The 21922-nt window shown below is 46.3% G+C and overlaps 1 protein-coding gene across 12 annotated transcripts in view; it reads left to right on the forward strand.

The window, feature by feature from the left end:
- The first annotated feature begins 1348 nt into the window (after nt 1-1348).
- NFIA (nuclear factor I A) overlaps nt 1349-21922 on the forward strand; it is a 251910-nt gene continuing 231336 nt past the window's right edge. For 2 of the 12 annotated variants that reach the window (XM_071565006.1, XM_071565013.1), the window contains exons 1-2: nt 1355-1810; nt 7248-7779. In XM_071565006.1, the coding sequence (XP_071421107.1) occupies nt 1784-1810; nt 7248-7779 (559 nt within the window). In that variant the 5' untranslated portion in view covers nt 1355-1783. Of the gene's footprint in view, nt 1811-7247; nt 7780-21922 lie in introns of all 12 variants that reach the window. The other 10 variants (XM_071565014.1, XM_071565018.1, XM_071565009.1 and 7 more) reach the window with 9 other exon arrangements.

A 21922-nucleotide genomic window follows, 5' to 3' on the forward strand; every position in this document is an offset into this window, starting at 1 on the left:
TTCTCCTTTTTTCCCCCCTTCCTTTTTTATTTTTTCCTCCTCTTTTTATTTTTTCTCCCCTTTTTTTTCCTCATTTTTTCTCTTTTTTTTTTTGCCTTTTCCGCCGAAGTTGGCGGCGCCCCGCGGGGACGGGGCCGCTGGCGGGGACAGAGACTCGGAAATCTTCGGATTTATCACACCACACCACTCTCCCCCCCCCCAAAAAAAAAAAAGAAAGGGAGGGGGGAGCGGGAGAAAAATAAAAAAACCCCGCCTTTTCTTTTTTTTTTAACCCTACATTAAAAAATTATTTATTTTTACAAGTGTACTTAGCAAAACGCTGAGTTGGGAAAAATGAAGATAACTTGCGCGGCCACCCGTTTAGCGCTCAAATATACCGCCGGGGGGGAGGTGGTTTTGCTTTCCCCTTATTTTAGTTTTGGGGGGTGTCCGCGGCTGCGGAGGGGCTGCACTTGACCGTGGCCCCTGGCTAGAGGGCGCAACCAGCCGTCCCGCGGCCAAAAGTCTCTCGAAGGGCGCCAAAAGTTACTTAAAAGATAATGCTGGAAACCGCAAAAGGCTGGGAACGGTGCGGCACGGACGGGGGGGGGGAACACATCCCACTCCTCCGCCACCTCCTAAACAAGCTGCGAGGGGGATTTTTCCCCTTATTCCCTTTATAGATGGGATTTTTCCCTGCGTGTGTCGTCGTCTGCATCCAACCCCGTCCCCCAAAAAACCCCGATAACTACCCGCCCATAACTGACACGGGGGTCACCTAAACAGCCTCCAGCAATAGTGGAAACGCTATTCCCAAGCGGAAAGGGGGGACACACACACACACTACCCGGGACACCCTCCGAGTCCCCAGGAGCGGGCTGGAGAGCATCCAAACCCCAAACCCAAACGTTGCCGGTGCCAAGACAATGCGCTCCAGAAGTGGCAGGAGGCGCGGGGGTATTTTTGATTTTAAGCGCTTCACTTTATTTGTATAAGTAAGAAGGGTGCAGAGGGTGCGATCTGCAGATGCATTTATGCGTTGCTGTTTTTAAAAGCAAATTGTATTTTTTTTCTCAGCGAAATAAGGCACCTTCGGTTCTAAAGCGCTTGATTTAAAATGACAAGTGCCAAAGGGGATGGGGAAAGTTGTGGAAGGCAACGCCGCTCCCCCCGGCGGCCCCCCCCGCCCCATCCCTCCACGGTCAAGGACCGAGCGGAGTCGCAGCCTCCCGGGGAAGAGCAAAATAAATAAATAATAATTACGATTTTAAAAAATACACAACCCCCAAAAAAATAAAAAGAAGAAAACTTTGAGCTCTGCTCTGCGCTCCGCGGCTGGCCGCGCTGCGGGGCGGCGGGGCGGAGGGAGGCGGTGGCGCCGCAGCCCCCTCCCCGCCCCTCCCCGCCCCCGCGGGCGGGCGGCGCGGGGCGCGGGGCGGGCGGTGCGCGGCGCAGAGCGGAGGGGCGCGGAGCGGAGCGGAGGGGCGCGGAGCGGGGGCGGCGGCGGGGCGCGCAGCGGAGCGCTATGCCTTTAACGGCGCGCGGGGCAGGCATGCCGAGCGCGTAGTGCGGGAAAGTCGAGGCGGGGTTAAAGTTCAGCTCATGGAGCGGCTCCGCGCTGGCTGCAGTTTGGCAGAGTTGGAAATGTGAAAGCAAGAAGCAGGCTCGGGGCTCCCCCTCCTCTCCTCTCTCTCTCTCTTTTTTCCCCTCCTCTCTCTCCCTCTCCCTCTCTCTCTCTCCCCCTCTCTCTCTCCCTCTCTCCCCGCACACGCACACCTCCAAACCGCAGCCCCCCGCAGCAGTCATGTATTCTCCGCTCTGTCTCACCCAGGTAAGCGGCCGCCGGGGCGCGGTGGGGCCGGCGCTGCGGGGGTGCGCGGCCGTGCGCGCCGGGGAAGGGGCACCACCGCTGCTCGCCGAAACTAACTTTGTTGCCTTTCGCTCGCATCCCCCCCCCCCCCCTCCACCCCCTTCCCGCACGGCCATTTGTGTCGGCACATGGCTAATGGCGCCTACTTATTAATGCTTTAATTAACGGGGGGGGCCGCGCGGGCGCGGTGCTGCGGGACGCCCCGCACGGCCCCGCCGTGCTTGGTCATCCGCGATCGATGCCGCCGATGCCGCCGCCCGCGCCGGAGCGCCCCGCACCTCCCCGCACCGCGGCCCCGGGGCAGCGCTGGAGCCGCTGCGCCGCTCCCCGCCCCGGGCACGGCGCGGCCCGCACCCCCCGACACCGCGCTCGGGGCTCCGCGGGAACGGCCGCGCCGGCTCCGCGCCCCCCCCCCCCTCCCCGCCGCCCCGGGCGCGGGAGAGGGACCGTCCCCCGCACCTGGGCTCGCTCCCGCGGTGCGGCGCGGTGCAGCCGCCCCCGCGCTCAGCGCCCTCCGCACCCGCGGAGGCCGCCCCGGCTGGGGACCCGCGAGCGTGTCCCCCAACGCGAACACCCGCAAACTTGTCCCGCGTGTGTCGCGTGTCCCCCCCCGCCACCCTCCCGCCCGCGGATCGGGCCCCCGCGGGACTCGGCGCAACTTTTGCGCTCCCCGCTTGCGGCGGGACGGGGCTGCGCGGGGAATGGGGTGGTGCGGGTATCACTCCGCGGTGCCCCCCGTTGCGCGGCCGCGGAGCCCCCGGCCCCCCCCCCCTTTTCCCCGCGCGCTGCTGCAGGACGCTGAATTACACCCCTTCAATTAGCAGGATATAATGGTTTAACGAGGAAATGCTTTGTGGCGGACTCAAACCCCAGATTATTTCCTCCTGCAGGAGATTTTGACTACATTATTCTTATTAATTTAATTGGAATATTTTTTTTCTCCCGGTGAGAAAGACTCTCCGGGCTCTTTCCGTGGCGAAAAAGGCGAGGAATTGCAGGGAGAGGGGCGGCAGCTTCCCAAGGCAGCCCGAAGAGCTGCAAAAGTTTCGTCCCCTTCTCCTGTCACGGTCCCCTCTCCTTCCCCAGCCTCTCCCAAATTTTGGGGTGCTGGTGAGGAAACGCCAGGCCGGCGGGGACACGAAACTCCAAACCATACACTTGCTCAAAGGCAAGAGGAAAACGGGAGCAGAGGGAGTTTGCAGAGGTTGGGATGCAACTCCAGGCTCTGCCTCAACAAAGTTTGTGCCTTTAATTCGACTCTGAAAAATACCTGGGTTTTGTCAGTTCTGCAACTGCAGGAGAGACCCCCGGACGCTCGTGCAGGGCCCACATCGCTGACTCGCTTGGCATCTCCACGTGGGGCTCCTTGGGCTCAGTAGGCCCAGTTGCACATTAAGGAGAAAAAATAAATCCATGGGCTGGTTCCTCGTGGCCCAGTCATGTTGTGTGTCCCCCCTCTTTTTTAAAAATTTATTTAAAAAAAAAAAAAAAGAAGTAAAAAGCCAGACATGTGCTTTGACTCTGTTAGGAAAATCTCGCATTCTTTCTGCACGTTTGGAAAAGTAATGTGAGGATTAGAGGCCTCCTGACAAACTCTTCCCTCCGAAGGATCAATTAGGTGATTCTGTCATTTTTCTGTAGAAGCAATTTCCTATTTTATGATTTCAGGAGCTTTTATTGATACAAGTCTTGGGACAGATTTTTTTTTCCTCTCTCTTTTTTTTTTTTTCTGGTCAAGTTTTGGTTCAGATTTAAAGGGAAGCTCTTGAAAGTAGGTTAGAAAAGGAAAACAAACACAAATCCTGGTTCTGAGCATTTTTATCCAAACCTTGGAACCGAATGGCATGAGCATTTTGTATCATCTGTCAGGAAAAATCCAAACATCGTTCCATTTACATATGTGCTGAGGAGCTAGGAAATAGTTGGGGAACATATGCACATCTCCTCATAGATTTACAAGCAAATGGATTGTAAAAATATTAGCAAGGGTCGCTGTAGCTGGCTTAATTTCAAGAATATCTGCAGAAATACATTGTTTCAAAGCCTCCTTTGCAAGATTATGTGTTATTGCGGGCGCCTTTGGGCTGGGATTGGGGCTCTTTTGTCATAGTTGCCTTTTTTTTTTTTTAACACCTTTTTGAAGAGCAGAGGAGAATTTTGGAATAAGCAGTACAGAATTGTGCAGCCCAAATTTTAGGTGCTGCTTAGAAACAGGCAGCTCTCGGAAGAGCTGTATCCTCAAACTTTGGAGAGTAGTGCAATAAAGAAAAAGCCAACTTTTTATTATCGCTTTCCCAGCTTTCTGGTGTCTTTTATTTTTAGGTGACCCATCCAACATCAAGGAGAGAGAGTGAATAGCTTTATCAAATACTTTCAAAGTTTCCCTTCAAGCTAACTTGGGGAAAGGATAAGATCATCGCCTTTTCCACCAGTACCTTAAAATCCTGCTATTCTGCAGCAAGGCTGCAAGACAAGTTGCACATCTGTTAGCACGCTTGCACTGACATATTTCCAAAACTTTTTGGGTGTTTTGGGGAGCTGTAATAGCGGTGAAATAAATAATTGTATTGTGCAGAAACTGCTGCCCCCCCTCTGTCCCCGCTTCCAGCCCAATTCTGTTTGATCAGTCCTGGCTGCTTTTATTTCCACTTGGACTTTGCTAATACCTCGCTGCCGAGATTGAAGCGGTGCGATTTTCCGGAGCAGTGTGTTTACCAAGACAGTTTGAAAGTTGGTCTGTTTATGAGTCATTAACCTTTTCTCCTCAAACACCATTTTGAAAAGACACATTGGAGTCTAATAGGGACGTGCACACCTCGCGCGTGAGCAGCGGTGCTTCTCATTTCCTTCAGCCACAGACCCTGACTTTGCACCAAAAAGCATCTCTTTTTATATTCTCCCCTCTCCTCCTTCTAAAGTGGTTTTGTGTTTTTTTTAAAAAATTTTTTGGGGTGTTGTTTTTACCTCCCCTTTCAGGTTCACATCGTAGAAATCAGCTTTAGCGCAGGTTAAAGCAACTCTCTCTTGGACAGTATCCAGCGTCGAGCCAAAAAAGTCTCGAGCACATGAGATCAGGACAAAGCACTGCTTAAAGCAGAAAAGTTAAAATCTTTCAGGATGTACCAAGACGTGTTTGGAAAGTGGGAAGGCTGGAAGCGCTGCCCTGGCTCGCTGTGGGGCTGTCGAGCCTCTCTGCTCTGTGTACCTTTGCAGATAAACTTCCACTTGACAAAAGGCCTTTTTTCCTTGACTCTCCCTGAGTGGGAACAGGGAAGGATAGGAGGGATCAAGAGGGAGGGTTTATTATTTTTAATAGCTTGTAGGGACCTGTAGTTTTTATATTTTTCTTCCCTTTTTTCCCCCCCTGGCCCCCCCCGTGGGAGCTGTTTCTGGTGGATGAGAGTAGCTCCATGTACTGGGATTGTGCCTCCTCTCACTTTTTGAATCTGCCGACTGTAAACTCACAGCAATTTTTTTTTTTTTTAAACTTTATTGAAATTTGAAACTATCATCTTTTCCCATAGAGGAGGGAGGAAAAAAAAAAAGAGGAATGTGCCAATCATTGGGGTGATTTATTTTATTTTACCTGCTTTTATTTTAATAATCATTCATAGTACTTTAATTACTGCCGCTCTGCTCTAATGAAATGTATTGTGCTGTTTGGGAAGTTTTTAACAATATGTGTTTAAAATAAAAAATAAATACAGTGGTATTACCTATAGATTTAAGTATCTACAGTTGTGAAGCCACTTAGAATAAGTGCAATGGAAGCTTTTGGGAAGTCAGCAGAAGGTTTTGAATTACGACCAGATTTTGCTGATAGATATTTTTACTATTGATTTCTCAATTTTTCATAATTTCTGAAAAGAAAATGCGAATTAAATAAAGTGTTGAATGGAAGTAAGATGTTTGTTCTAATAACAATATTTGTACGACGTGTAATGATTTGAGTAGAAAATGTACTCCATGGGATAATTAAAAAAAAAAAAGTTAGTTAATCTTAAAAATCCCCAATGTTTTCTTGCAGGAGTAGGCAGCGGGTGGCTTTTCCCATGCTGGGGGAAACGTTGCACAAATGACTTTATTTTTCCCTCCTGGAGGGCCCAATCCTGAGAATAAGAGGAACTGGAAGCAGGGACGTCCCCAGCCCCGAGCGCTGGATCAGGCCCCACAGGCTGGATACGTTTTTATGTGCAGCCTGGAGTTGGGTCATTCATTTATTCAAAGAAAAAAGAAGAAGCATGGCCTCAGAATATTAGAATATGTTTTGATCTCTTAGGCTGATTTATGTAGTACTTTCTGAGAATATATACATATAATTTTTTTTTTTTAAACAAAATCAAGGGGTCTTTCTCGCTTTCTTTTTTAACGTCAGCATAATTTTAATCGCGATTATTTTTGTGCCAAGGGAGAGGGGTGATCTTTAACTCCTCGTTACACAAAGCAAGCAGTGTCTCTGGATGGCCAAACTAACTTTCCAAGTAGGGCATTTCTTTTTAAATATTCAAAAATATCCAGCACAATTAATAATTGTTTGCGTATTTGCACAGATCATGCTACGGTTTTCTGATACCGCAGTTCTAAATTTTTTCTGATTTTTTTTTAATTATTATTTTATAGAAAGGCTCAGAGTTTGACTCTCCCTAATATGCCCAAAAGTTAAGTTTTTATTTTTTTTCTTTTTGACTAAATATAAACAAAACTTTAAAAAAAAAGTAAAAATTGCAAGACTTGCTTTTTCTGGGATTTTGGTGTTATTGTTGCTCCTGTGGGATAAATTGACGGCAGAACTTTTTACTCCCTTCAGCATTTAGAAACTAGAGTGAAAACCACCATTTGTTGTAATTGTATATACAGCTATAGTGGCATTTTACTATACTGCTGGCTGCTATTTCCAAATATATCTTAGGGAAAGTTTTACTATACTTTAGACTTCCCCATACAAACATTGATTGGCATCCAAATGTTTAGGATTTGCCAAATTGGCGGGCAAACGTTGGCTACACCGCAAGCAGCGGGGTCAGGCAGAGAGCAAAGGGAGATACGCGCTCCGCAAGTGGACTTGCAGCCGTGTTTTTAGCTTTTAACTCATTCTACCTTTTTTTATTTTTTAGAGATTTGGGGATTGGGAAGAGGGCCTCAGTGTTGCTCCATCTCCATCTGGGCACTTGGTTGAAGTTGGAGCCTGTTTTTGGGGGGCGGGAGCGGAGGTTTTGGGTCGGCGCAAGGGAATGTGGCAGTGGCGGGTTCGGGGTCTGTCGGTGAGGGTTATGAGTCCCACAGCTCTTAATATTTATAAGCACCCTCCTAATTCTCACCATCCCACAGAAGCCCCACTTTTGGAGGCTCTTTCTTGATGGTTTCGATGACATCGACCCTTCTCTGTAACTTTTTTCAGGATGAATTTCATCCCTTCATCGAAGCACTTCTGCCTCACGTCCGAGCGTTTGCGTACACGTGGTTCAACCTGCAAGCCCGAAAAAGAAAATACTTCAAAAAACATGAAAAACGCATGTCAAAAGAGGAAGAGAGAGCCGTGAAGGACGAACTGCTAAGTGAAAAACCCGAGGTAAAGCAAAAATGGGCGTCCAGACTTCTGGCAAAGCTCCGGAAAGATATCAGGCCTGAATTTCGGGAGGATTTTGTTCTCACAGTCACAGGAAAAAAGCCTCCGTGTTGCGTTCTTTCCAATCCAGACCAGAAGGGCAAGATGAGAAGAATTGACTGCCTTCGCCAGGCAGATAAGGTCTGGAGGTTGGACCTTGTTATGGTGATTTTATTTAAAGGTATTCCGCTCGAAAGTACTGATGGCGAGCGCCTTGTAAAGTCCCCACAGTGCTCTAACCCCGGGCTGTGCGTACAGCCCCACCATATAGGAGTTTCTGTTAAGGAACTCGATTTATATTTGGCATACTTTGTGCACGCAGCAGGTAAGTGCCTTTCTATACCATCTTCTCCAACTTTGCGGTTCTCTCCGTGCTGGGTGCCGTGCCCTGGCGGCGGCTGCATGAGCTGGGGAGGGAGCAGGGGGTGCTGGTTATTGCTGTCCTGGGGTGGTGAGGAGGGTGCCAAAACTCCCCCCTTCCCTTTAAAATTTTTTTTCCATGGGTTTTTAAGGTGCAGCCACATCAAAGTGGCTCCTGTTTTCCCGCGGTTAACAGCATTTCGGGCATCCTTCACAGGTGTTATCCTGAATGTTGTCCTAGGAGGGCTCGCAGCCGGACATGGCTTCCTTTATCCTGATTTTAGAAGGAAACATAGATTTTAATTGAGATTTTCTTTTTAAATAAAGTTTGTATCTGTTATGCATAAAGTAGTCCAAGAGGGCTAGAGATGCCTGAGGCCTGTGGGTCAGGAGTACCAGGTATCTTTACCCCATGGGGATGAGATGAGGAGCATAAATCCCTCAGGACTGGGCTTGGAGGGAAAGGAGAAGACAAACCTAGTCATCAGGTCTGAGCAGGCACAAACAAACCTCTGGGTAATACTCGGAGGAAAAGGAGACATTTAAACCCTGCTGAAATACTACAGTTTATACACCTAGAAGCTAAGCATGTCTTGAAAAAAACATCCTGATTTGATAATACTGTGCTTACCGGGGGGTGAGATGTTTTTGTGTGTGATGAAAGTCTTGGGATCCCTGACTCCAACACAAAGTACACTCTGCCCGCGGCGTGACTCGGTGTGCCCAGAGGATGTGTACTATGTTGACTGGATAAAATAATACGCTATTGTAGTTCTGCTGAGTGATTATAGTGCAGAAATATGTGTGTGTGTGAAGTGCAAGGCCCAGAGTTTCATGTATTGGATGTGTGGGTCTCCCTGCATATCCTGCCTTGTGAGTTGAGGGGCTGGACGGGCAGGACACGCTGGAAAAAAAGAGGAGCAGGGGGGAGAGGAATCATATTAGTAGGAACCACTCTATATAAATATTTATTGGTAAAGAAACTGAGAGAATTACGGCCCTGTGAGCTTGCATTTCCCATGCTAACTTCTTTTGGAGGGTCTTGCAGGAAGTTTTGGTTCACCGAAAGTTTTTTGGTGCTGAGTCCCTGCCTTGGTTGTTGTGATAGGCAGTGTTGCTGCTGGGATTTTACAGATATGATCCCTGTTCGGAAATAACTTTCGAGTATCCTCATGGTATTTCCTACAGATAAGCTGCGACATTTACTTTGCACTTCAGTGTGAGGTGGTAAATCCTATTGCTTGTTTATGGCGAAGGGGAAGTAGGCAAATATTGAGGAAAATTATTTATTTACTCTGCCATTTATTATGGCCATGGTGAAGGAAGGATTATGGATTAATGACTAACTGAAGGGAGGTTGGGACTGGGGCATTTCAGGTCACTTCCCATTCCATCACCAACCCTGAGGAGATCATGGCCTCGCATCCCTTTTGTCTACCTCAGTTTCCTCCTCTGCATGTCGAAGTGAGGTGATGCATTTAAAGTGCTTTGATATCCACAGCTAAAACTGCTATTTACTCTCTACAACACACAAGTTTTTATAATTTAGATTTATATATATCATAGTGCTGGTAAATACTGGTCTATATTGTGTTTCCCAAGCAGCCCTTTGTGAAGCGCTCAAGGTGCTCGTAGAAACCAACCGTCTTGGCGTAGCCTGCCGTAGGGCCCCAAAAATGTAGGATGGGGAGCAAAGAAGGAAACCCAGGGGTGGAGGTATTTCAGGGAGCTTGAAAGGCTCCTCTCCCTGTTATAACAGTCAGGCAATAGACATTATAAAAGTTCAGTATTGTGATTAGAGATATCCCATCTTATCAGCACGCTGGTGGCAAACAGTAGCCTTGATAGCAAACTCTTACCTATTTCTGCCTTCATCATCAACAGGCAGCAATGGCACTGATTATCCTTTGGACTACATTTGCCACAGAAACTTCCAGTGAGGCCTTGGCTCGGTATTTTTGGGGTTAGAGTTGCAGATTTGCGGGAGCAGTAACGCGCTCATGCGGAGCGCACCGCGTCGTGTTTTCGGCCGTTGTTTGCTGAATGCACGCGTCGCATTGTGCTTTTAATGCAGTAGCGTGTGCTGGTGTATTCCTGCTAAACCTCACTGGGGAGAGGGACAAAATGATTTTTGGGAGGGGGCACAGCGCGGTCGCCGTCCATATCGCTTCACAGAGGCGCACCGAAAGCTTTGCCTATAGGCTACCTCTTTTTCTTCCCCGCTTTTTTCCCGTTTTCTTCCCCCCTCCGATATATCCCAGCAGTCTTTGTTACACCTGAACATTGGCCAAGTTGACAGCCATTGGTTCCCGCAGACCCGCAGTAATGGCAGCTTGTGCCGGGTGCGCAACAGGAAAATTACAAAAGAAAAAAAATATTAAGGGTCCTTTGTCTCCAACTCCACCAGACCACGCTCCCCAAATGTATGGACTACGTATTTGTAAGGAGGAAGTCGCCAGTGCAAATATTAGGTAGGCTGGTCAACTTACATATAGCGGATTTGACAAGCATCTGCTATAGTACAGAAGATTTGTAAACACTAAACAATGTTTTTACCTCCTTAAAAGTTTTGAGAAGTTGCCAGTATTGGCAGGAGGCACAGACTCCAAAACGTGCTTGAAGATACGTGCCAAAACCATTGTGACCTTTTCACCCATAGTGCTCGCTTCTCTTTTCTTGTGGTTTTTTTTTTTCCCCACTTTTCGTCTTCTTTTTTTTGGGGGAGTATTTTTTTCCAAGATGCCCTTATTCGAGATGACTTCGGCAGCAAGATGTCCCTTTCCTTCTAAACATGTAGGATAATTATTGCTTTGAATCCACGCTTTTTCTTCAGTAGGCACTATCATCTGTAAGGGAACACATGTGCACAGATTTAAATAGTGCTTCTTACAAAGCTACTGAAATCAATTATTCTCTTTAAGAACTGGCTAGAAAGAGAAAACAAAAATATGCAAATAGGCAAACTACATGTCATTTTTGTTAAAAGGAAAAAAAAAGAAATAAAAAAAAAAAGAAAAAGGGAAAGGAAGATCAGTGTTTTGTGAATTAGAGGTTGACCAAAAAATTTATTGAAATCTAGAGTATTGCTCTCAGATTGCAGTTTCTAATCTGCTTAACTAAAAGCAGGCGGCATTTTTCATACCCTGAACTTGGGTTCGCTTTTTAGTTTTCACTTATTCTGTGCTTGTATCAAATGACAAGTTGGAAACCATTGTGGCAAACCGTTTTCTTTGTGGGAGTCGAACAGTAAAGCTAATTTATGACCGGTCCTTTACCAGATGATCTGTATCAGAATCTACAATATACTAGGCACGTGGCAAGGTCACAATTTAAGTTGTTAAGGTCACAACCTTAGCCACCAGGCATTTGACCTTTTAGATAAAGTTAACCTTTGTTCATTAGTAGGCACTCAACCGAGAACTTTCTGGAGTTTTTTACTGCTTTGGAGTTCCTTCTGCTAATGTGATCAGATTGGAGAATAGATTCGCAATAGAAGTAGTTAAATTTTGTGAGAGGTCACAGTTTTTAGAGCTTTCTCCTGTGGCCGAAGCTGGATGGAGGGCCAGGAGGTGATGCTGCAGTGCCTGCTTTATTTTTTTGGCCAGCCATCATTACGCGCTTCGAGCGAGAATTAAGCTCGCGAGGTGTTTGTGGCAGAGAAAATCTTTTAATCTTTCAGAAGGACATTGAAAAATCCCAAATTTCAGAAGAATCCTGGGGATAGGGCTTTATTTACATGAGCTCATTTTTGTGTTCGTTTTTAGGCTAGAAAACAGCAAAAGTGCAAGAACTGAGTGTTGTTTCTGCGATTCAGAATTTTCTGAACGTCTCAATGTGTTCTGTGGCTAATTACTGGGCAGTGGTATAGAGCACATGACCTTGAACTTTAGGTAGACCCCTTTTATGTTTCCATCAGCAAATTTAAAATATTTCTACTTGGGCCACCATAAAGAGACATTGATGGGAATAACCCAAAGATGGGTTAGCGCAGAAAGCGCCTGCAGATAACCCATGAGCCCGTGGAGGTACTGGGGGGTCCGAAAGGTACCCAGGGCTTTGTGCTGTAATCTTTTAGTACAATTGGTATTGATTGTTGCTGCATTAATCCTGTTAATAGCTGCAGCCGGCCCGGCGTGTCGCAGGGATGGCAGAGGTGTCCTGACAATACCGTACGTCACCGAAAGAGCTGTCGCAGCGCCTTGAACTCCCGATCGCTGCTCTGCAAAAGTGGAGTGTTCCACGGTGGAAACTATTGCTGGCTCATACAGAAAGACACACCATATTGTTTACTTAATTATGCCGTAGCGAAAGCTCATTTTTAATTATTTAGCTGACTTTCTTGCTTTGCTCTGATACCACATTTATTATTTAATTTAAAATCAAAAGGCCTTGTGCTACTGTTAGTTTTTTATGCGTTTTACTTTTGTTTTGGCTACGTTATTGTCATTCCATCGTAGGGGTAATCCAGATAGCCGTGATATGCAGATTGGCCAGATGGTCATGTTAACAGATTGAGAACCTACTTCCCACTGCTAAAGAGCAGGTGTAAGATCAGTAGGCTTTTTTTTTTTCCCTTTCTCCTTTCCTCCCAAGTTTCAACCAAAATGCTCTTTAGACAGCTCATAATGGTAGTTAAAAAGGGGCACATTTCAAAGGATGTTTATTCTGTGGAGATAATACGTAACATACATGTCATTTTTACGCTTATCTGAAGACTTTTAAGCATCCGTGACATTCCCTCCACCTATAATGCTTCGGAAAACCCACTTCCAGGCCGTGACTGTTCCAGTCTGTATCCAAAATGGTCCTTAAAGTTTTGTTTTACAGACAGATTGCATTTACTCTTACCAAAAGACCACTCAGCCAGCTTTGCAGCAGGTATCTCACATGTGTTCCCTGCACAGTGCTCCCTGAGCACGCCCAGGGCAATGTGAGCAGATCAATGTTCAGCTGAGATGTTAATGTTTGTGGGCTCATAGGGTTGTTTTGCTACTCCATTATTTTTTGCCACAGTGAGACATCTGTAGTTTTAAAGAAAAAAAGTGAAACTAAGACATCTCGCAGTATTTCTGCCCTCAGGGAGTAACAGGAGAAGGCAGATTTTGCGTTGCTTTAGCCTTATAAAAAGTACCCATAAAAAGTCAGTGGTGGAAGCATGGGTCTGGTTCTCAGTTGGGAGAGGTGAGGAAAGGACAACTATGGCACATCAACACCCCAAATTTCATGGTCGCACCTATCTCGGGCAGGCATGAGACACGGCGACCTACACACCCTGTGTGGCACAGAGAGATATCTCCATCTAGGGATGCTCTGCTCTTTGGGCAGCAGGGCTGGCTTCTTGCTGCAGCCACGAGCAGGGTGGGAGCTGACAGAAGCAGGATTTAGGTGGGACAACTGCTCTCCCTGTGCGGTGGTAACTGAGCCGGTGAGTATCCGTGATAATTCAGATACTAACTGGTGCGGCACTTGGGACAGTCTGCTCTATCACGAACCCCTGGCAGGAGTTCAGTCATGTGGTTTAGCTTTTCCCTTTCTCCAACAACAACAACAGCCACAACAAATAAACACGGGATAAAGGCGTATTTCGTATGCCCAGGATGTTTTCCAGGTGATGGGTCTGTCTGGGTTAAGGGTGTGTTATTTCCATACCTCCCTGCTTTGAGGTGCAGAAGCAGGAGAAGCCTGTGAGTGGTAAGAAAGTTGCCCAACACTGCTGGCTTTTCTACAAGTGACTGCACTTTTATATTTCCCTTCTTTTCCACCCAATGATGAATAGCATTAATTTAGATCTATTTAAGGCGAGTGTGGGAGAAACCACAATCTTTGTTGTGGTCACTGCTGTACACAGCGGGGCTGAATGTTTCTCTTGGTTGAGGCCTCAAAGCTGAATCCAGAGAACCCAAAACATCGTGTCAGCTTTTCAAACCCTTCAAAGAGACAGTGGAATCCTAATTGTTCATAAAACCCGCTATTTATTATTACAATTATGTATTTTCTCCCCATTCGGATGTAAAGGAAAGGGCATCCCTCACTTTCTTTGCCTCGAGTTTCTTCACAGCTCCTCCTCCTCCTCCCCCTGATGCTTCTGGCTCAGGCACTGGTGAGGTTTTTTACAACCAGCAAACAAACCCCATCCTGCTGCTCCAAACCCCCTCAACCCCTCCCCAAAAGCCTGTGTGTTGCTGCACATGTTCCAGAGTGGGACCCTCTGGGCCTTGGGGACTGTCCCCAGTGGAACGGCTTTGGGGCATCCTCACTGGGAGCCGTGGATCTGGCTCTGCCCCTGCTCCCTTCCGCCCAGACAAGGGCTGGAGCTGATGATTAAATTACAGGCTGTAAATTCAGGGGAAATTATTTTAGCCTCCTAACAGCAGCCGACCCAGAGGTTTCCTTATGCCAGTGAGGGCTTTTGGTAGATAAGGGTTGTCGATGAACTAAAAATCATTTTAATCGCTTTGGTTTTCCCATTCATGTGGTGCAACCACATCTCTGGTTGTTGTTATTATCGCTGATGTTACGGGAGCCACCAAAAACCCTGCCTGGGATCGGCACATAGGTCATGATGCCTTGGATCTGTGGGGCAGTTTTATCCCAGCAAGGGGTTGCAGTGTTTTATTGCCATTGGCAAGGGCAGTCCCTGACCAATCCACTCATCACAGTGTCATTAATCTCAAAGAGAAAACAGTGTATTTATATATATATAGTGAGTGTTTCTAGCTACCATCACCCTGTGCCCCCATGCCAGGCATGGCTCTGGCACCTGAGCTCAGCCCTGTGCGTGGTACCATCACGGCTTGGCACGCGGGAGGAGGACTGGGCTCCGTAGAGTGTGGATTTGGGCTGGATTGGAGCCGCCGCCTGTGAAATCCACGAGGGCCTCCATTTTGTGTGCCAGGCTCTCCTGTGCGAGTCAAAATGGAGAGCGGCGCAGTTGAGCTTGGCCTAGAGCGAAGCGCGTAGGCTTGCGTTGCCCGTGGTCCCTGTGCTGCCGCCGTGCACCCAGACCCATGGCAAGGCCAGGAGGGCTATCCTGAGCTTACACATCCATCAGCTCCTCCTAAGGGGTCTCAGTCTCTTCTCTAGGTCCTTAATATCGTTAATATCCTCCCAGTCCAGGCGCTATCCTGGTGTCACAGCCCAGCCGGCACGTTGGCTCGTGCCCCGGGGAGCCGTTCCTCCTTCCCGCGGGCTTTGCTGCACATCAGTGCCATTAGATCAGAGAGATAAAATCAAGACGGGTTTAATGACATGCTCCTCTGAAAGTTTCCTGGACTTCATTGTTCATAACTTGGACCTGAGTCGGGTTATTTACACATGAGGATTAAAAAGCTGCAAACAACTGTGTGATTTTTAGGGCCTGAAAGCAATTAGCATATGTGGGTAGGAGGATACACGGCATGTCTGCGTTCCTTTAAAATATAAATCACAGTTATTTAATTATGCTTGGAGAGGGCAGATTTAAGGATATACTGCAAAATGCATTACCTATTATACCAACACGATAATCTTATTAACCTTGCTTTCTACTTTTTAATTTTATTGTGCACCCTGTACAACTCTTATGATATCAAAAATAATTACTTGGAGAATACATGATGTCAGAGGTCCAATATGACATTTATCTTCACAAGTGAGGAGAAGGCTCTCTCTCGTGCATTGCATGGCAGCACGAGAGGCATCCAGCAGGTCCACACCAAGGGAAGGAAGCAGGATTGGCTGTCATTGGATGCTCTTTAATGTATAAAAGTGTGTGTTTGCAGATTTGTGCTGTAACCGAGGTACAGCTTGACCAAACTTGATGCAATTCAGCGTCCTCAGGCCTCCCAAAATACGTTTTACTTGCACATGCAATACAACTCCTGTAGGTGAGCCAGTATTTCAGGGTGAATCCATGCATCCAGCCCCGATTCCAGTTGGATCTCCTGTTAAACCCTGCATTCTCCATCCCATCCCTCTCTCTCTCTGTTTTTTATTAATCCATCTCTCCTAATGTTTGAGATGTGTTGATATTTCCCCCTTTATTTTGGGAGGGAATGGGTGAGGGTGAGGGGAAACAAACGCCATAATAATATCCCTTTTCAGAAGAATATAGTTTAATTTTGTGTGTGCGTGCAGCAGCTGCCATTGGCAAGCTGTCGTCTTTGTTGCCATGGGCTTTTTTTTGGCATGCGTGCCAGAACATGATTGGATGTTTCAGCATGTTCACGTTTTGGGGTGAGATATATCTCTAGTGAAGCACAAAATTATCGTGGGGTTGGTGGGTGTCCAAAGTGGGATTATTTGCCCAGGTGAGCTGGCTGTGCTGGAAAGGGTCATGTGAACGTGGTACCTGGTGGTTGGTTCGTTGATGAGGGAAAACTTGCTGATGCCCTGGATTTTTTGGTAATGTAAAAAGGTGGCTTAAAAGCATCACAGGAGGGTGTATCACCGTGATCTTCTCCAGCAGGACACGCTCAGGGTACAATGGGAAGGCCCTGGTGTTACCTGGGGGAACCAGTTTTTGGTTTTTTCCTGCCCATCTCACTTACCTGGTCCATGGGAAGGTTGTGTCCATCCCTGGCTCTCGCTGCCACTGCGGGGAGCTGGGTGGTGGTACCAGTGAGCTTGTGCTGCCCAAACCTGGCTGATACAGAGGTGCCTGCAGGGATGAAACACACCTTCCACAGGCGTGAAACCAGCACGGCATCACCCATGAGAGCTGCAGGTGACAGCACATCCTCTGGACCTGCAACTGTGGCACTGAGCCCTGACCACAGAGGTGTAGCCAGTGTTGTTCCTGCTCCTTAGTTTTTCATCCATTTGTCCATAAGATACATATCCATAAGATGCCCATAACATCAGTATCTAAAAAAAGTCTAAACCTGCTCTGCACCATCCTTGCTGCTCATCCCAGCTGCTGTCACCCCATGTTCAGTATGGTTGGATTCAGTCATCTTAAAGGTCTTTCCAACCTTCCATGATTCTAAGCAGCCCATGATGGGAGAGCAGAAGTGCTCTTCAGCCTGGGAAACCCACCATGTGGGATGATTGCCAGGTGGAAAATGCATTTACAAACTCAGGAGGAATATTTCTTAAGGACTCATCTCCATACAGCTCAGATTAGTCCTAAACCAGAGCTCCTGGCAAGGCAAAAGTTTTTGGGGTGAGTGCAGGCTCTGTGCACAGTGTGCCGAAGGCTTCAGGAACAAAAAAGGGACGAAGAACTAAATGCAAAGTGTTGAGACAGCCTTATTCATGTTGTGTTTTTCCACATCTACCGATTTAGTCTTGTGTATGAGGGACAGATAATGAGCCGTGTGAGCTTTGTGATAAACATCGCGCCTGGTTAAATCCCTGTTTTCGTGTTTAAAACACCTTGTAATGCACTGAAAGAACAGGGTTGCACCCCTGTAGGGGTATCAAAAGGCAGGTTAGGTAGTTGCTGTGTTTATTTTCAAGATGAGCACTTACTGGAGATTTTAAAGCAGAAAAACATTGTCAATCAGATTTCATCCTAAGGTTATTTGTTCGAAATTTGTCTGATCTTTTTACCTGAGAAGGTTTTAATTTGATATGGAAGAAAATGGTCAAATCCCCGAGTGATGCTGGAAACTTAGAGTAAAATTTAAATGTAATTCAGGTTGAGTTGCTCTTGTTTTTGTATTGTTTGTTTTTCTCTTTTTTTCTTGAAAGCCAAAGTAGTTTCAAGTAAATCAGAAGAAAGAAATCTTTGTATTGGGATGCTTTTCTAAAGCCCAGCTATTGTTGGGGTGCTTTTAGGGAGGATGGTCACTGCAATGCTTTTATTGTGTGATGACAAGGACTTTTCCTGATGCCACAAGGACTTCATTAAAAATAGCCAACAAACCTACTTATGTTTGGTTTTGTGTTAAAAAGTAAAAAGTAGTTGTTGCTTAGCTGAGAAGTAAATACCACATAATTTTATTTGAAAATCTGTCTGGTCGGGGCAGCATCAGCCTCAGTAGCAGCTGAACCCCTGCAAACAGAAGTTGAGTATTGCTAGAAGAGCTGGGAAAAACACTGGGCAGTCAGTTAAGAGTGGGATTTTTGTGGTCAAGTCTTCCTTTTTTTCCTTAGATAAGGGCACCAGCTTCAACAGCTCTGGTTAAGGTTGTTCCCAGGCAGATGCAATTACAAACACCCAGTCACAGAGCTTGGTGCTGTTTGGGAATGCATTCTTTCATCTTGGAAGTGCATCTTCGAGGTGTCTGTTCTTTCCAATAGTGATGCAGGAGTGTGATTGATAGGCAAAATTGATTGATAGGCTCAATGCCCTCTTTAAACATGGAAATTGTTACTTTTTTCTTCCAAAGCTGGAGGTGAAAATCATGGTTGGAACTGTGGACCAGTTGTTTTTCATATGCATGGTCTTATATTCTTCCCTAAAAGAGTGAGGTCAGTCTCACAGTGGTGAGCAGCCCCAGGGTGTGAAGCCGTCTCTCCATGGGATGAGGATGATACAATCAGGGTCCCTGTTCTGTCCTGGAGCTTGGTTACCTGCTTGGTCCTGTATGGTGCAGTGAAGGATGCTGTGGGCATTGCCCTGGAAAAGAACAAATACAGACAGTTTTAATTCCTGAACGTCCTGTTGGTAGGGTAGGTTTCTATGAAATGGATCAATAGGAAAGTGTTGCTTTTCTGCCTGTTCATGGCTGGATCTCTCCCTGCTTTCACCCTTTGCAGGTGACTTTGCCCAGGGCTTGGGGCTGAGTTATCCTTGGCTGCACAGTCCCTTCATCCTCAGTTTGTGCTGGTCCATCCTGGCTCAGGGTTCCGGCAGTGCCGCCACCAGCAGCAGGGGTGGGCAGAGGAAAGGCATGAATGCCCATGATGCAAAGTCAGGACACACAGGACATTTGGAGAGAGTGAAATGATTCAGAGTTTGAAAAGAAAACTGGATGTTTCTGTCCACATGGTTCTAAAATACAGAGTAGCGATACCTTGGAGCTGATAAATGGACTTTGAAAGCCTCAAAAAACTTTCTCTGGTTGCAGAAGCAGTATTTAATATTAATAATGTTTCTTCATTAAAAAAGATTAGGGGTTTCTCAGACAGTCTTTCTCATGTACATAATTTTTTGAACAAGCTTCATCTACCTTAGAAACTTCTCCAGGGAACTTTCCAGCTCTGTGCCGGGGCCGCTGGCACGGCTCGAGGACAGGTCAGTGGCTGTGGAGGCTTTTAACATTTTAATTGCCTTCCTACACCAGTTGCAGCTATGACCTGTTTGCTTGGCTTATATCTCTTTTTCATATTTAAAAAAAAAGGAGGGAAAAAAAGAAAACAAAGGAAGTACAGTGCTGTGCACAGAACAGTTATTAAAAACAGTTGGGAAGCATATAAAAGGTACTGTTTGTGTGAGAAACGGGACAGCTGTGATGGTCTATTGGGAAAGTGTGTACAGATGGTGGTAGGGAGGGGAATGATGACTACATGGCTGATAAATGAAATACAAAAAGCATTAAATTGGTGATCTTTTTAAAGAGTACACTTTTGGTGAGCATTTTTGGTGCATCATTAGGGCTCTTTGTCTGCCTCTTATTTCGCCAGGAAGTGCGACTATCGCCGCACATTTGTGCCTCTGATTTTGTTTACAAATAAGGAGCCTGTTTAATAAATCACATACCATGGAATTATTAAAGAAGATAATTAAGCACACGGGTTTTTCCTACATTGGGAATGGGCACGGGATCATCCTAAAGACCTGACGATTCCACAAATGCAGTTGGGCTCGAATTAGTTATGGTAACACGTGGGATTTCCTGGAGGCTAAACCAATTTCTTTGTTTTGCAAGAACTGAGACCAGTGGTGTGAGCCGGGTTCAGGGGCTGAGGTTTTGACATTTCAAAACCATGGAAGGCAAAGCACTCCAAATTTTGCCTTTATTTTATATTATCTTGCAGTCCCAAAGGTGGTGGCACTCTGTGATGGGATGCCCAGCCATGGTATCTGGGAGTTTCTGGGGCTCCCAGGGAATGCAGGAACTCCTCTTTTGGAGGACATAACAAAGGGAAGACGGATGGAGGAAGATCTGGAGATAAATTTTTTCCCTACAGTTCATAGGAGAGGGATTCTCATCTTTCAGTCCTTAGCAGAGCCTTTTCATGTCCCTTATCAGGAATCTTATCTATTGGGGGCTGACGGAAATTAAGGCAGTATCTGTGTATTTCTGCACACTGCTCTAGAGATGGTCACTCAAATACTGCAAACCTCGGCATGGATTGTTTTTAAACTAATGGGCAAAATAATCCCCTTCCTCCCGGTATTTCATCCAGTTTCCAGCTGAAATAATTTTTGGTTTCCCTTTGCCTTCCCTCTCACCCACCCGTTGCTTCGTGTTCCTGCTCATTGTTTCTGGGTGCCATCAACAGATGAAAGCATTTTCCTTAATAATAAATAGTCTTTGGTAATGCCGCGCTTTTCCATGTGTCCGGCCGCCCCATGAGCCCTGGCCATGTCATTGTCCCTCCCTCAGGGGACACAGACCACGGGCAGCCTCAGATCCTTGTCTTAGGGGTGGCTTCAAAAAGCTGGAAAAAAAGAAGTTCACCAAGCCTCCATAAGAACCTGCTCATAGGGAATTTTTCCAGTGCCCCATTGGTGCAGGTTTATTGATATTCTGAATTTTGTTGCTCTGCAAACCTTCCAAAACTGTAACACACCACTTTGGGGATTATTTCTTCTCCTGACACAGTATCACAAACTCCTCTTGTTACCAGACTTGATGAACGACATGTTTCACTGTGCCTTGTTTTGGGCCAAGTAGATTTTCTTCTGCATTTTCTTGGAATGTAGAGAAAAAGAAAGATTTTTAAAAGGTTTAATGTGAAGAAAACGTATGACAACTTGATAGATTGCTTGGGATTTCAGTGCAGTAATTGTATAAAGTAGGTTGCAATTTTTTTTTTACAGATGCAATGTATTAAGAAGAACAATAGACAAAGAGATGTAAAGCACGGGGATGGAGAGACTATCTTGGCCAGCCTTTACAAATTTGTTCCAAATTTCAATTATTAAATATCACAAAAACATATTTATTGTAGTAACACTGTACATTTTCTTGGCTGATTGGAGCTTGAGTCATTTGAGGGGTTTTTTGAACCCCAGAATGTAAATATGCTTCACCTCTTACCAAGAAAATTGCATTTGCAGGTCATGGTGGAGGGATGATTTAGAAATATCTGGGCATGTAGGAAATGCCTGGATTTAAAGGTAATTTGTTCGAATAATATGTTATTTTTTTATCAGTATGTGTTCTCTCCTATGGCTTCATTATGCAGACAGTCCAAGAGGTCTCCTAAGAGCTGCACTGGTGGGTACCGAGAGGCAGAAGAAACCAGCAGCTCTTTACAATGCTGCTGTGGTGACTCTTGGTGATACTGGTCAGTCTTGGTGATTCTGGCCTTGCAACTTTGTCAGCTGGAGACACAAACGAGGATGTGTTTTAGGAATATGGAGGTTTTCCTCCTTTTCTGCAGTTCGCAAGTTGTCTCCTTGGCTCAATGAGGGAAAGCCAAATTGCTCTGCTAGCTTGCACAAAAGTGGTTTTACCCACCATCCCTAACAGCAGAATTAGGCTCTGAGCTGCTGGGAACCAGTGCATGGATATCCTCCCTCCAGAGCCTTATCGGAGCAGGTGGGTGCAGAACTTGCCCTCCGTTATTCAGCCAGTTTCAGTCTCTCCTTTGGAATGTGCTGCCAACCACGAGAGGAAGGGGCAGCAACAAAATATCTGGGGTCCTTGGATACTGCCCTGAGCTTTGAAAGAAAAGGTTAATTCTTCCTAAAGCAGTGATTTGTGTCTTTGATTAGTTACTAATTATGCACTCAGAGAAATAATTCTGTAATGATCGCAGTTGACGAGAGAGCCCAGCCACACTGTACGGCTGTGATTTACAACTTGTGTTTCTAAACTTTTCTTTTTCTTTTTTTTTTTTCACTGTAGTGGTCTTGGTCTTGCCCAGAACAGGGGACCTCAGCTCTATTTGAGATCGGGTAGGGCCCACTCCCAGAGCTAGAGCCCCATTCCTGGTAGGGACTGGGCAAAGCGATGCTACTCCCATCAGCAGACTATAGGAAGGCAACTATTAAGAGTAGACAGCTATTA

Source organism: Pithys albifrons, chromosome 10, assembly GCF_047495875.1.
Source record: "Pithys albifrons albifrons isolate INPA30051 chromosome 10, PitAlb_v1, whole genome shotgun sequence".
NCBI lineage: Eukaryota > Metazoa > Chordata > Aves > Passeriformes > Thamnophilidae > Pithys > Pithys albifrons.